Raw genomic sequence first — 15,693 nt, forward strand, 5'->3', positions numbered from 1 at the left:
CAACAAGGATGGACCTTGAAGGTATCACCATAAGCGAAATAAGTCAGATAAAGACAAGTATCAATACCATATGGCATCTCTTAGATGTGGATCTAAGAAATAAAAAACTAGACTGATAGATACAGAGTACAGACCAGTGGTTGCCAGAAAACAGGGGCGGGGGTTGGAGGGTGGGCAACATGCATGGAGGGTGATCAAGAGGTACAAAACATTCAGTTGTCAAGCGAACCGGCCACCAACGTATCCAACATATGAAAAGGATCCAACGTATGCCAAAGGAGAATATAGTCAATAATACTGTATGGCAATTCTGTATGGCAACAAATGGTAACTATACTTACTGTTGTGATCAGTTTGTAAGGTACATAGACACTGAATCACTATGTTGTACATCTGAAACTAGCATGTCAGTTATACATCAATTGAAAAAAGAGTGATTTATCAGCTGCTTGCTGGCCACCTGCACATGTTTAAAACTAAACATCAACTCTCACCCCCTGCACCTCGCACCAGCCGTGCTAAAGCCTCTGAGTCCGAGGTCATGCTGTTTATTCATCCTGATGTCTTTGCAGTTTCCTGTCTGAAACTTTTTCCTCCACTCAGATCTCCCTACTTCATTACTGGCTAAATCCTATTTGGGTTTCAACTTAGTACATCCATCAGCAGATCTTCCCAAACAGTCCTGTGTCCACTTTGAGTAGGGATATTTGCTCTAAATACTTAAAATGGCCACTGCATCCTCTAACCATAACACATCTTTTATCTCATACTGTCCGATTTGCCTTTAGGCTGGACTTCCTTAACAGTAACTTTTGATCCTTCTAATCCTATATCCCCAGCTACTTTACAGTGCTTAACGTAGTAGATGCTAAATAATTCATAAATGAGCATATGTGACAATAAATAGTCTTCAAGAACTTTTTCAATGTACAACCAACCACATACATGGGAGCTGAATGCAACAGGCACACACGTGAAAAGCTGGGTGGAAGTCAGTAAGTCTGGAGTAGAGCTAGCTCCCTATGGAGGCCAGAAGGAAGTCCACTATGCACAAGCCCTTCAGTTAATTCATCCTCCCCAGACTGACGCGCTCTGCCCCTAAACCTCCAACTCCCTCAGGACTCCTGCAGCACTGACGACGAGCCACCAGCTGTGGGTGAGCCGAGACGTCTGTTACACATGTACATATGCTTTTCACATACGCCTCTGGAGATGCTCCATTTCATTAGCCAAGCGTCCATCCAATTAGCCAAGGCAAGGCTCTCCCCTGGCAGAAGAGATGTCTCAAATGCACCTGGTTCTGTCAGGAGTCTACCAGTGGCCCTCTGACAGAATGTCTAATTCCAGGCTTCTAGCTCCCAGTTATGTGCATCTCACACCCCAGGTCCCTCGGGGTTTCAGTCTGGACAAGGAGGAATTACCAATCCTGAAGTGGTCATCAATGTTTCCGACAAACACAGCTTCATAGTCCTCAGGCCTCTTCAGGTTGGGTGGTCTCTCCTCGGGATCGGAACCGTACTCTCCATTAAACCTCTTTTTGTTGCTGACAATGATTTTCTTCTTGCTGTCGCCCTCCAGGAGGCTGATGAAGAGCTGCACCACCCGCAAAGCAGCTTCCCGAAACGGCACCACGATCAGCACCTGACAAGGGAGAGATCGGCGGCCTTGGAGGGGCAAGGGGAAGGAAGGGCAGCTCGAGGTGAGCCCGCTGGGGACCTGGAGCTGACGAGTCCCCTGTTCTGCGGCCCCGGGCCAGGGATCACATCCGTGTCACCCCCCTTACACAGGGCCTGGCTCAGTACTGCAGGCTGAGTATCTTTCAGACCCACAGCAGTGTCCCATGGACTTCAATCTCATGGCCCCTGGGGGACATTCTTAAGCATAATGTGGAAATACCTTTTAGGATAACTCAATGCCTTTAACAGAGATATCTACCAGCAAAAGCCCAAGGACATAAACAGACAAAGCTCTCTGAGGACAAGAAATGTTACTCATTTCTGTGTCCTACAGAACTAGTTCAGCATTGTGATTCATAACAGCCAAGGAATATGCTGAATAAATGAATTAGATGTATTGGTAGAGAACAAATAACCTATCATTACTTCTCTAGTACATTTCCTGGTACACTTTTCAGAAATAATGATCAAGTATTTCTAAAGATCATATTTCAATGGGAAACAGATGATTCAGTTTTCCAAACGTTTCCAAAAATGTTTAGTATTAACTGTTGAGAAACAAAAACAGAAGATGCTTAACAAATAATTTCTAACTACCCTTGTGTACATGGGTTTTTTTCCTAACGACACTTGGCTAAGGCTTCCCTGGTGACTCAATGGTAAAGAATCTGCCTGCAATTTAGGGATCATGGGTTCAATCCCTGACTTGGGAAGGTCCCTTGGAGGAGAAAATGGCAACCCACCACAATATTCTTGCCTGGGGAATCCCATGGAAAGAGGAGCCTGGCGGATTACAGTCCAAGTGGACACAAGAGTTAGACATGGCTTACTAAACAACTCAACCCTTGTGTAAACCATACAATCAGTGGAAATAACCCCAGTCAGATATGGCAGTTCACCAAATTCTAAATTGCTTCATTTGGGTGTTCTACCTCATACTCTGTTTTGCAGTTCTAAATGGAAACAGATAATCTTTTTATCCTGATGTTCAAGATTCTGAGGTGGTTTCCCAGAAGGGCAACCAGCACAGCCAGAGGGGTGCAGTGACTCAGTCTGGTACAACGCGGGGATGACTGATCACTTTTGAAGAAGGCCAAGTTACTGTCCTGCTGGGACACTAAGAGTCTGGTGGTTTTCCCCAGCTATCGAACAAGAGGGCTGGACTAAGAAATCTCTTAAGAGCTGCATCATCTTAATAGCTGAGAATCCTATTAAGCTCAATGAGAAGTATCTAAGAAGAGGAGGCTTCTTCAATACAGAGACACAGGTGAAAAGGCTGGGTGGGATGGGAGGTACAGTATCTAGCTACACGACATCATGAAAAATGTAGCAAGTCAGAAGACATTTTCTGTGTAAGCCTTCAATCCACTGGCGCTTAAGCCTATGAGCCCACATAAATGTAATCATCACTTTAAGTTGCAATAATGATACAATGGGAAAAGAGGGGTTTTGTTTTCCAAGGTTTACATATTTACGTGGCTTAGTGAAAAGAATCCTTGGTTTTAGTCCTGTCTGTGCTACTGTCTCCCTGGTTCTCTTTAGCAAGACCCTTTATGAATCTGGGTCTGTGTCCACAGATGTAATATGTAGGGATCGAACAAAAAGTTCTTTAAGGACCTATCCAGCTCTGACAGTCACAAAGAAGAGATTTACAGTGGAGTGCTACTTACACAGAGGATCAGGGTTTATCTTTAGGGAGAATTATCATGCAGGCACCTCCTACTCAAGTTTTCAGGTAGAGCCACTGTTAGAGACAGCCCACTGAGCTGTCTGCAGCACGACTCTAACATCACCCAGCTGATACGCTCAGTCTTGGACTTGTTCTTTACTCCAAGCATTAAAGCACCTGAGAACCTTCTAAGTGCCAGGGCCTAAATGGTGGTTCCTTATAGCCTCCTTGAGGGCAAAGTTCTGGGGCCACTCACCTTGGGCCTTGTCAGCCCTTGGTCCCTGAAGTCGTCATCATCACCCACCCCAAGTTTCTGGCTTCGGCGTCTGCTGTTGTTGCTAAGCACCTGGGCATTGGCTTTGAGGACGTGATTTATTACATGCAGGCAGTACACGTGTCGGATCTCTTCCCCATTCTTCAGGGCCGTCCTTTCTGGGTAGAACAGGTCCCGGTAAGAATTCATAATTAAGAAGAGCTCTTTCTGGAGGGGTGTGAAGGGGCTACTTGATTTTTGGGGACCAGAGAGGAATTGGCTGTTGGTCTTGATCCAGGTGGATTCCAGGGGCTTTTGAAGATGAACTGACTTTAAGTCAATGTCCTTTGGGGGTTTAAAGGTTTCCAACTTCTGAAACTTGGATGAAAAGACAACCTGGCCCAGGATGGGCCACTGAGGGAGAAAAGAATCAAGAAGTTAGAAATGAATGACAGTACCTTACATTCATACAGTACTTCATAACTTACAAAGGCCTTTGATGACTTACAGGTTCTCTCACTTAATCCTCACAACAACCGTGCAAGGTAAATGCTATAATGCTCTTCTTACAGTTTAGGAAATGCTGAGATTCAGAGGTTACAGGATTCAGACAAACAGAAGAGAACAGAGCTAAGGGTTAGAGCCCCAGGTTTATGACTTTAGAAAACTTGTGAGCTCTTCACTCAGTGGGTCACAGACTGTGCTGTGGACCACACTGTAGGAAGTCAAAATTTATTCTAGACAAAAAAAAAGGTACAGGTACCCAATGGTCAAGTAACTTTGAAAACACTACAAAACCTAATCCCCCTCAGGGAGAGTCACAGCAGAATAGATATGAAGGTTCTGCTGAGTCCTGTAACAAGGACTCTGTTCCATTTTCTTTAACCCAGAGTTTTCCAAATTTACCTGGGCACGGAGCAAGGTTTTTTGTTTTTTTTTGTTTTTTTTTTTTGAACAAGGTTTTTGTTTGGGATTTTTTTTTTGGGGGGGGGGGGGCGGGGATGTTTGCATTCTAATGAAACTGCTGATCTTAGCAATAAAGGATGACCTCTGCGATAAAAAAGAATTAACTACTAAAGATACGCCAACAAGTAGGATGAATTTCCAGGGAACTGTGCTGAGTGAAGAAAGCCAATTTGTATCATTGTATTTCTAGAACACTTTTGAGATAACAAGATGACAGAAATGGAGAACAGATTAGTGGTTATTACCAAGGGGAAGGGAGGTGGGTACGGTCATAAAACAGCTCCAGAGAAGAGGAGGGATCTTTACAGAGCTGGAAATGCTCTGTCTGTTGGCTATAGTGGTGGAAATGGGAACCTACATGTGATAAAACAGTGCAGAACTAAGTAACGCACATAAATCAATAGGAGCAAAACCAAGGAAACCTGAATAAGACAAGGAGACTGGCTAAATGGAAATTTCCTAACTGCAATACTGTACTACAGTTTTGCAGGACATTACCACTGGGGTGAACCAGGCATAGAGTACATGGGTATCTTTGCACTATTTCTTACAACCACATCTGTAAGAACTATCTCAATAAAAATTTCAATGAACACGGAGCCTGGAGGGCTGCAGTCCACAGGGTCATAGAGTTGGACGTGACTGAGCGAGTGAGCACACGCCCAGGCTCTTCCAGTGTTCCTGTGTCCTGCTCCCCAAGTCATCTGCCACTGGTGTGTACCACACATTTAGGGAGATCACTAGAACCCAAGATCACCGCTCCTCCCCATCTGTGACTGTGATGATGGAATGACGCTTACTTTTAGCTGGTGGGTAGTTTTGGGGTTTGTGGCAACAGCCTGGATTTCTTTTTCTTTCAGTTTTGTGTTCACATGTTGTACAAATGGATCTAATTCAGAAATAAAGAAGATTAGAACAGTTAGAGCAAATGACAGGGATTTTTCAGTCTTCCCTTTTAATGACATGATGTTATTCATGATGTTAACTCGACTTTTTCCCCCACCTACTTCCCCCATCATTTATCCCAGTCCAGAGCTTAAAAGTTTCTGACACGTTCACTTCCCTAAAGCATTTCTTTAGTCACGTTATTTCCGAGCTCAAAAACCTTTGAAGAAAATTCTCAGTCTGAAAATCAACACACACCTCTAACCTACTTCTCCAATGTAATTTTTGAATGACATGGCTCTCAAATTCTTCTGCCACTGTGGTTTTCCTTCCTTTAACTGAAAATTCTATCCTCTCCTTCACCTCATTTTCATATATCCAAACAGGATCAGTTGAGTGTTACCCCTGACTCATAGTAAACAACTATTTCCCAGGAGGTTCCTGTGTCAGGCACAGGGCTGGCTCCATGAATAGGCCACCTCTGGTCCCCTACAGACAGTTATCACTCTCAAGACCCCCACCATCCACCCCAACACACGTGTGTATGTCCTACCTCATCTAATTAGACCTTAAGATCCCTGTGGGCAGGTTTTGTGTCTGATTTAACTTGCACTGAAGACACCTAGACATGCTCAACACTCAACTGAGGTGAACAAAGGCTCAGACGGCACCACCTGCTCTCGGGGTCATCCTCAGCGCTCTGCGCTGGCACCAGTCTGCTCTTCCAGTCCCACCCATTTCAGAAGCAAAGTTCAACGACCTATTCAGGACCCAGGCAGTAAAACCTCAAATGCAATGCACCTAACAACAAAACCTAAGATAAGGGTGAACAATAGGAAATCAGAATTCAAGGTGCTAATATATCTGTACAGGCAAAACCACAAGAGAAACTTTATGATAAGCTTCCTTATGAAACATAAGGGTTTTTTAAGTTCAGAATGGGGTTCGTGCCCAAATTCTACCTGCTATTTCTCCCTCTTCTCCAGAAGAGCTAACAGAATCAAATGAGGACTAAAATTTCAACTTCAGTGGCGACTAAAATTTCAACTTCAGTGGCAGACCTGGTTGAAGAATGGCACTGGGACCAAAAAAGGCAGTCAGGACACGGGATTGAGACCAAGCTGACTTGCCCATCCAGGCACACACGGAGACACGGACCCTGAGAGATGGCAGAGACCTGCCTCAGCCTTCCACAGGCGGGTCTTGTCTAAGAGACTGCCACAGGGGCACAGGGCGGTCAAGAGGCCGAGAGAGACTGAGCGGATAAGGTGGAGTGTGCTGGCTTCCGAGGTGCTCCCTGGTAATAAGGACCAACTAAATCAGCCACCCCGGGGCTCACAAACCTGTAAAATTGCTGCTTACAGAAATTGAGAAGTGACGGGTAGAAAGAAAAATGCAAAGTACTATTCTCCTCCTTCTCTGCTCAGGGAAAAAAAGTCAGGATCTTCCCCTGATCCCAGCTGCGGGAATGTCAGGTCTGGGGAATGGGTCTTCCCTGCTATCATTCAACTGTTTGTTCTCCTGAACACCCTCCCACTCCCAACAAGGCCTCAGCCCTGAAAACCAGAAAATACCTTGGAGAAACATTTCTTCCCAGCTCCACTTCTAGCTGCTAAACTATCTGTTTTTATTGCTGCCCATTCCAGTATCAGGAGATTTAACACACGTTAGCCCCTACTTGGAGAAGGCAATGGCAACCCACTCCAGTACTCTTGCCTGGAAAATCCCATGGACAGAGGAGCCTGGAGGGCTGCAGTCCATGGGGTCGCTAAGAGTCGGGCACAATTGAGTGACTTCCCTTTCACTTTTCACTTTCATACATTGGAGAAGGAAATGGCAACCCACTCCAGTGTTCTTGCCTAGAGAATCCCAGGGACGGGGGAGCCTGGTGGGCTGCCATCTATGGGGTCGCACAGAGTCGGACATGACTGAAGCGACTTAGCAGCAGCAGCAGCAGCAGAAGCAGCCCCTACCTAGCACCAGGTGAATTCAAACAATGTACACCAGGCTCTGACCTTGTGATGCTTTCGGAGAAGGGTCACCGCCACTTTCCTCTTCAAGAAAATTGGTTTCTAGGCTGAAGAGTGACTCATGTTTTGCATCTGTAAACTCCTCGGGGGACTCCTCTGATGTGCCAGGTGGCCCGTGCCCGTCTTTTCCCTCAGGATCAGCAGGTGAGGCCACACCTGCAATTTTGGGAAACATTTTATAAAATTATTTACTGCTCTTGAATACAATTACACTTCTGTTGACAAATGAAATCTAATTCCTCAGTCTATACTGACACTCGGAGAAGGCAATGGCACCCCACTCCAGTACTCTTGCCTGGAAAATCCCATGGACTAGGGAGCCTGGTAGGCTGCAGTCCACGGGGTTGCTAAGAGTCGGACACGACTGAGCAACTTCACTTTCACTTTTCACTTTCATGCTTTGGAGAAGGAAATGGCAACCCACTCCAGTGTTCCTGCCTGGAGAATCCCAGGGACGGGGGAGCCTGGTGGGCTGCCGTCTATGGGATCACACAGGGTCGGACACGAATGAAGTGACTTAGCATAGCATACTGACCCTGACACCCACTGCCATCATTTACCTTTAAACCAACTCAGGTTCGAAGACAGAAGTTTCAAAATTATGCTGGACTGTTGACCCAGTACGTGTAAGGATGTTCAAAGCAGCACTAATTATAACAAATAACTGGAAAAATTATTTCATCATTTCTATTGATGGGGTACTAATTAAATTATCTCACAGTATTCACAATGGAATACTCTGTGATTAAGCTAATGTGAATCCAGAGTTACAAACATTATATTATTAACAAAGAAAAAGAAGTTACAGGAATATATGAGACCATACTCACAAATATATGTATAGACTCGTATTCACTCATATATCCATAAAAAAGTAGTCTGGAAGGTTACATACAATGTTAAAGGTGTTCATCTCAGGGTGGTGTAAATACAGCTGAACCATATTATATCACCCTCTTCAACTTTTACAGTAAATATATATTACTTTTACAATTAAAAAAAAACACACCAACTTCTCATCTGTAAAAACCCAAAACATGAAAGAAAGCTGAAAAAGCAACAAAATTAAACAAGAAATCCCTAAGTCTAAGACAATGATTTATTTATCCCAGTACAAATGATGAATTAAAACACTAAGACTGGTGTGTGACACCTTAAAGTATAGAAAACAATAGTCAGGCAAACAGGTATTAAGATAATAGGGTATAAAAAGCTACCCAGACACAATCAGACAATGGACTACTACTCTAGCAACAAAAAGAAGTGAATTAATAATATGAACTACACGGATGAGTCACAAAAACATGAGAAGCCAAAGAAGTACACAAGAGGGTACTTATAGTATGCTCTCATTCATAAGAATTTCTAAAAAAGACAAAATTAATATATAGTGAAAGAAAGCTGGTCAGTGGTTGCCTGAGGCCAGCCTGGGAAGCTGACTGCAAAGGGACAAGAAGAAAACTTTTTGTAGGTATTGGAAACATTCTGTATCTTGATTTTGGTGGTGGTAATACAGACATATACATTTGTCAAAAGTTACTGAATCACATACTTGAAATGGGTATGCTTTATTGTATGTAAACCATGCCTCAATAAAGTTGATTTTAAAGTTAACTTAAAAAGTCACCTAGATGCCTGAGTGAGGCAGAGTCCCTTTGGGTTTTCAGTCCCATCTCTTCTCTGAAGCCTTCCCTCATTTACTCTGGCAGCATGTGACCACTCTGCATCTCTTCACCACCCTGTATCTATCTGTTCCACCTAGATCTGCTGCTTGAAATGTTTTGTATATTTCATGTCTATCTTCCAATACACACAGTTCCTCTAAGGGAGGGACAGTAATCTCTTTAATAAATTGAGACTGTTAACAAAAACAGAATTATGTTCCCTTTCCTGCCAATCACAGGAACTTTAACTAGGATTGAAGTTTGGAAATCATAAGCAAAAATGTCACTTCTCCATGTTTATGGCCAGAGGGTCCTGTGTTTTCTGTCAGACCTCAAAGTTATCACCAAGCCCAGAAAGGTTAAGAATCTCTGCTTTGAATCCATGTGCTTTCACCCAGCTCGTATAGCACAAGGCACCATACCCCTGGGGCAATCTGTCTGTGGTCCCAGCAAAGATCTTAGAGCCACACCAGAGACACTTACTGCTCTGCATGTCAGTAGACTCTGCTGCCATCTCTTCCTCCTCGCTGACATCACTGTCGCCATCTTCAGGATTCATTTCTGTCTCATCCATAACACTGTCTTCTTCTTCTTCTTCTTCCTCTTCCTCCTCCTCCTCTTCCTTGGAAACATTCTTTAATGTGGCAAGTAATCGATGGTAACCAGACACTTGTTCTGGTTCACTCTCTGCTTCACTTTCAGAACTTGAAGTATCTGAACTCTCTGACTGGAAGGAAAATAGGGATTTTAAAAACAAGAAGTATACTGTTCTCATGACTACCCCATCACTATCATCAGGTCCACAGGGGAACAAGTTCAGATTTTTCTAAATTAAAATTAGCTTTTCTGTAAATATGCAATATCTATTCAACCAAACCTTGCACCAAATTTATTTAAAATAGCTAACCTGGCTATGCTTCTAAAAGCTCTTCCTCTTCTTTGAACTGCTAATCTTCTATATGGGAAGAAAGCCGACTAAAGACAGTGAGCGTTAGGTTATAAGGCAATCTCACCTGGGTCAGATATTTGGCACTTTTAAAGGAGCAACAGAAAAAAACTACAATGCAACAACAACAACAACAAAAATGTAGCAATTTTTCTGAGTTTGTTTTAATGAGTTAAGACCTTTGATGATTTTCCACTCTATTTTATGTTAAGTATACAAGATATTTCCTCTTAGGATTTAATAAGAGCCCTCTGGTATGCCTCCTTAACAAGTTCTAAAATGCTAATCTCTCAGGACAGTTTCAAACTCTGTACTGTATTAGTTATCACAGTGGAATTTAAACACACATCCGCATTCAGAACTAAGCAATATTATGAAAATAATAGCTTACATCTAAAATCAAAAAGCAGAAATGTATTCAAACTTTATTATATATAATCTCAGAGAAGTAACAGCCCAGAATCAACTATCATAAGGAAGATATAAAGCATTACCAGTTGACAAGTCTGTGGTTTTGCTTCCTTTCTGGAAACCCTGAGAAGAAACAGGTAATGTTAAACTCTAACTACTGGTATGTAACAATTAGGAAAAAGTCTAATGATACAACTTTAAATAAGCATGGCAGACTAGCAATACATTGTAACATAAATACAGTATAACTATACATTATAAATACATTATAACTATAGTCATGTAAAAACTCCATATGCACTTGGACAGGGATTGCAAGAAAATGCCAAATAGATGATAATCGACAAATGTAAAAGTTTAACAAGATCACAGGACAAATACCCGAGTCACACAGTAACTAGCTCTCATCCGAAAGATAAGAACGTTTGGCAATAAAAGCCCTTGGGGTTCACCCTTTTCTAGCAAGTCTCTTAATTAGGCCGTCCCTCTTAACTTTTTGATAAAGTGGCCCAAAGTGGCGGGTAAGAGCTATGATCATAACTGAGAGTCTGGACACTTATAGAGAAAACCCACATCTACCCATACATCAGTTTCCTCACGGTCACGGAATAGACCGGTGATGCCGAAGGCCCCAATGTGAAGTCGCTCAGTCGCGTCCGACTCTTTGCGACCCCATGGACTGTAGCCCCCCAGGCTCCTCTGTCCACGGGATTTTTTAGGCAAGAGTACTAGAGTGGGTTGCCATTTCCTACTCCCGGGAATCTTTCCGACCCAGGGATGGAACCCGGGTCTCCCGCATTGCCGGCGGATTCTTTACCGTCTGAGCCACCAGGGGAGCCGCAAGCAAATCTTCATAAACATAAAAAACAAAACGATCTCAGAAAAATCTCTGACCATACAAAAACCAACCCCCGACACCCGCCCCCACTTTAGGTGTGTAGGGTCTGGCAGAAGGCGACCGGCTCAACGAAAGGCAGGCAGACGGGAGAACACCACGTCTCGGGCGGGACGTCGACAGGACGCCCAGCCCGGGGCGGCGGGGGCGCCCTGTCACAGCCCCGGGGCGCGCGCGGGCCCAACGCCGGGACACGCGGGGTCCCTCTGGGAGAGGGGGTTGGCAGCGCGGGTCCCGCCACGCCCCTCCACACCTGTCATAGAAGGGGTGCTCCTCGCCGAAATCCCGAAGATGCTTCTTCTGCTTTTTAGTCAGGGAGCCGAGCAGCTGGCTCTGGCTCCGGTTCCCACGTTTGCCCATGGCGAGCACCGCAAGTCCGCCCACCTCCACTAGCTTCACGCCTGGAAGTAGACCTGTCGACCCATTCACGCGCGACCGCCGGCGGCGCTTTACGGCGGCAGGGGCGTGCCATAAAGCAGACCCGCTTTACGTCGTGCTTGTGCGACAGGCGTTGGAACTTCCTGTTTCCCGTTTCGCCCTCTAGTGGGGTTCTTTGGAAGCACGTGCTCGCCTTCCCGTCTCTTCTGGGCTGTAAAAGGAAGATAGGCCAAAAGTAGGCAGGCAGGCCTCCGGGTTACCCAGATAGGTCAGTGGATGGATGTACTTTGTGCATCTCTTGTGGTTGTCAGAATCAGCCTGCGTGAACGTGCAGTAGCGGAGATGGGTGAATGCAGTGCTTTATATTCAGTTCAGTTCAGTTCAGTCGCTCAGTCCTATCCGACTCTTTGCGACCCCATGAATCGCAGCACGCCAGGCTTCCCTGTCCATCACCAACTCCCGGATTTCACTCAAACTCACGTCCATCGAGTCAGTGATGCCATCCAGCCATCTCATCCTCTGTCGTCCCCTTCTCCTCCTGCCCCCAATCCCTCCCAGCATCAGTCTTTTCCAATGAGTCAACTCTTCGCGTGAGATGGCCAAAGTACTGGAGTTTCAGCTTTAGCATCATTCCTTCCAAAGAAATCCCGGGGCTGATCTCCTTTAGAATGGACTGGTTGGATCTCCTTGCAGTCCAAGGGACTCTCAAGAGTCTTCTCCAACACCACAGTTCAAAAGCATCAATTCTTCGGTGCTCAGCTGTCTTCACAGTCCAACTCACATCCATACATGATCACTGGAAAAACCATAGCCTTGACTAGACGAACCTTTGTTGGCAAAGCAATGTCTCTGCTTTTGAATATGCTATCTGGGTTGGTCATAACTTTCTTTCCAAGGAGTAAGTGTCTTTTAATTTCATGGCTGCAGTCACCATCTGCAGTGATTTTGGAGCCCCCCCAAATAAAAGTTTGACACTGTTTCCACTGTTTCCCCATCTATTTCCCATGAAGTGATGGGACCAGATGCCATGATCTTCATTTTCTGAATGTTGAGCTTTAAGCTAACATTTTCACTCTGCTCTTTCACTTTTATCAAGAGGCTTTTTAGTTCCTCTTCACTTTCTGCCATAAGAGTGGTGTCATCTGCATATCTGAGGTTATTGATATTTCTCCTGGCAATCTTGATTCCAGCTTGTTCTTCTTCCAGCCCAGCATTTCTCATGATGTACTCTGCATAAAAGTTAAATAAGCAGGGTGACAGTATACAGCCTTGACGTACTCCTTTTCCTATTTGGAACCAGTCTGTTGTTCCAAGTCCAGTTCTAACTTGCTTCCTGACCTGCATATAGTTTTATCAAGAGGCCAGTGAGGTGGTCTGGTATTCCCATCTCTTTCAGAATTTTCCACAGTTTATTGTGATCCACACAGTCAAAGGCTTTGGCATAGTCAATAAAGCAGAAATAGGTGTTTTTCTGGAACTCTCTTGCTTTTTTGATGATCCAGTGGATGTTGGCAATTTGATCTCTGGTTCCTCTGCCTTTTCTAAAACCAGCTTGAACATCTGGATGTTCTCGGTTCCCTAGTGTTTTATATTAGACTGTAATAAAAATACTAACCAACATTTAAGGGTGCTGGCTCGTCCTGATTCATCCTCATAACAGTACACAAATGTGACATGTTAATAAACCTGATATTGGAGATGAGAAAGCTAATGCTTTCAAAAGGTTACATGTACACTAACAAGCGAGGAGATGGAAGCCCAAGTCTGTCGGATGTGACCACAGGCTTTTCCCACTGGGACCTGTGACATGCCTGTGCCGTGTCTTGACACAGGGACAGTGGGACACAAGGCTGAGATCCTTGCGCTTACCCTACCCCCTCATTTTCTGAAAGTATTGCAAGGGCCCCTGGTAACAAATCTGTTCTGACTTTTTTTCATGTTCCAAGAACAGAAACACATCCAGAGAGGTAAAATGACTTTCCGAAATCACCAGAGAATCATAATAGAGAAAGCAGTAAAAATCAAGAGCCTCAAAACCGAATTGGGGCAAAGCAGGATGGAACACTTTTAAAGGTGAAGTAACTTTTCTCCACCTGGATCATGGGGTTGGTTACACCTTGTATACAATTACCAAAATTTATCAAACTGTACATTTAAAATGGGTCCATTTAAATGTAAGTAAATAATAATCTCAATAAACAGGAAAAAAACGAAAAACACAACTGGACTTAATACTCAAGAGACATGCAGCATATATGCAGAGCTACTTAAACACCACTCGATAAACACAAAGAGATGCTTTTTTCCTAATAGTAACAATTATAAATTATAAATTATTTATAATTGTCAATTATAAACCACAGCATTCGCCTGAATATTTAAGGTAAAACAGGAGCCATTAAAGACAGTGTTCACTCGCTCTGTTATTACTGACGCTTCAGTGGGAGCATTTGAACTTTGTACAATTCCATGTCACACCTACAGAAGTCGCACCAGAACTATTAGAATCTTATTCTTGTGGTTCTAAGGACCATCTACTACTTCTAATTAAATTCTGGGAGGCTGGGGTGAGAGGGGTGGGGATAGGAGGGAGAATCAAGAAAATATGCAAACAGCAGGTAGAGCCAGCAGCTGACCCAGCCAAGGAAGCCATAAACAAACAGACATCTGTCTTCTGTCTAATTCCAAGATAAAAAGTACAGTCACTTATGTCAACAAAAGGCTGTTTGCAAAATGTCATCATTTAGTTTAAGGCACTAACCACAGTATAACCTGGCTATAACAATAAAGTCATACTGTTTTTTTTCCTCCCACCCTATTCCAAGTGCCCCAGCTTCCCTCCCCAGAGGCAACCAGTTTCTTGGTGTTCTTCCAGAGATCTGCTATAAAAAGGTATACTCTTGAGCACTTCAGGTGACTCCTTATTCTCTCCTGGTTTCCACGTCATTGCAGTCCTATGGACAGGTCCAGACTGTTCCCAGGTCCAGAAAAAACTGTGTCCTAGCTCCACCCAAGCGGTCTCATCATTGGCTCAGTGAGCCTGCTTCTGAAAATATTTATTTATATTAGACTTTGACAACATAAAAGGGGATGCTTTGTGCAGTTTTAACCCGAGAGTTCAGAACTGAAACACTTTTTCCCTGCCCCCCAATGAAAGTTCTCTTAGTAAAACCCACACAAAGAAGATGCATGTGCCAACGAGTGAGGGCCCTGGGAAAAGTGTAACGAAGGTAGAGTGTGTTCTTCCCCTTCGTCTTCCCACACTCGACTCTTCTTCCCCCTCCTCCAAGGTTTTCTTTTACCTTTCCCCTCAGGGACTCAGTATTTTCAGCGGTGAAAACAGTGCAGGAAGTAATCTTTTATACTAGTTTGTAAAGAGAGCTTGATGAATCACTGTCACTTTTCCCTGGGTATTTTCCATTTGGGGAGACTCCCTGGGATATTGATCCTTGGGGGTAGACAAGGATGACTGCCCCTTAGGACAAGAGTGTTAGAATATTCAAAAAGGTGTTTATTTTTCTTTGTTTGAAAACCTTTTCTTTGGAAAATTTCAATTAAGTGCTAAAGTAGTCAAGATAGTATAAGACACTTCTTTGCTTCCTTCTCTCAGCTTCAACACAGGGCCATCTTGTTTTATACAATCACCCACCCTCTACCCCTGACCCCTCCAACCCCCACCCCGTATTATTTTTGAAGCCAGTCTCTGACATTGTATTATTTCATCTGTAAACATATTTTTAAAATGTCTAAATGATAAGGGTTATTTTTTTTAACACAGCCACAATAGTGCTATTTTACCTAATAAATTATTTAGTATCATCATATATCCAGTCAGTGTTCAAATTTCTCATAAATGTCTTTTTTTTTTACACAATTCATTTAATATATTCTTATGTTCTCTGGCATCCGGTCCCATCACT

At 43.8% G+C, this 15,693-nt stretch overlaps 1 protein-coding gene across 1 annotated transcript in view; it reads right to left on the bottom strand.

Annotated features, from left to right (window-relative positions):
- UTP25 (UTP25 small subunit processome component) overlaps positions 1–11,909 on the bottom strand; it is a 28,850-nt gene extending 16,941 nt beyond the window's left edge. Inside the window, exons 1-7 of the mRNA XM_055583092.1 lie at positions 11,649–11,909; positions 10,584–10,623; positions 9,627–9,870; positions 7,465–7,635; positions 5,365–5,453; positions 3,602–4,012; positions 1,422–1,641 (exon numbers count right to left, since the gene is read on the bottom strand). Of these exons, the coding sequence (XP_055439067.1) occupies positions 1,422–1,641; positions 3,602–4,012; positions 5,365–5,453; positions 7,465–7,635; positions 9,627–9,870; positions 10,584–10,623; positions 11,649–11,755 (1,282 nt within the window). The 5' untranslated portion in view covers positions 11,756–11,909. The remainder of the gene's footprint in view (positions 1–1,421; positions 1,642–3,601; positions 4,013–5,364; positions 5,454–7,464; positions 7,636–9,626; positions 9,871–10,583; positions 10,624–11,648) is intronic.
- Between the last annotated feature and the right edge of the window lie 3,784 nt (positions 11,910–15,693).

This window comes from Bubalus kerabau, chromosome 5, assembly GCF_029407905.1.
Source record: "Bubalus kerabau isolate K-KA32 ecotype Philippines breed swamp buffalo chromosome 5, PCC_UOA_SB_1v2, whole genome shotgun sequence".
Taxonomy (NCBI): Eukaryota; Metazoa; Chordata; class Mammalia; order Artiodactyla; family Bovidae; genus Bubalus; species Bubalus kerabau.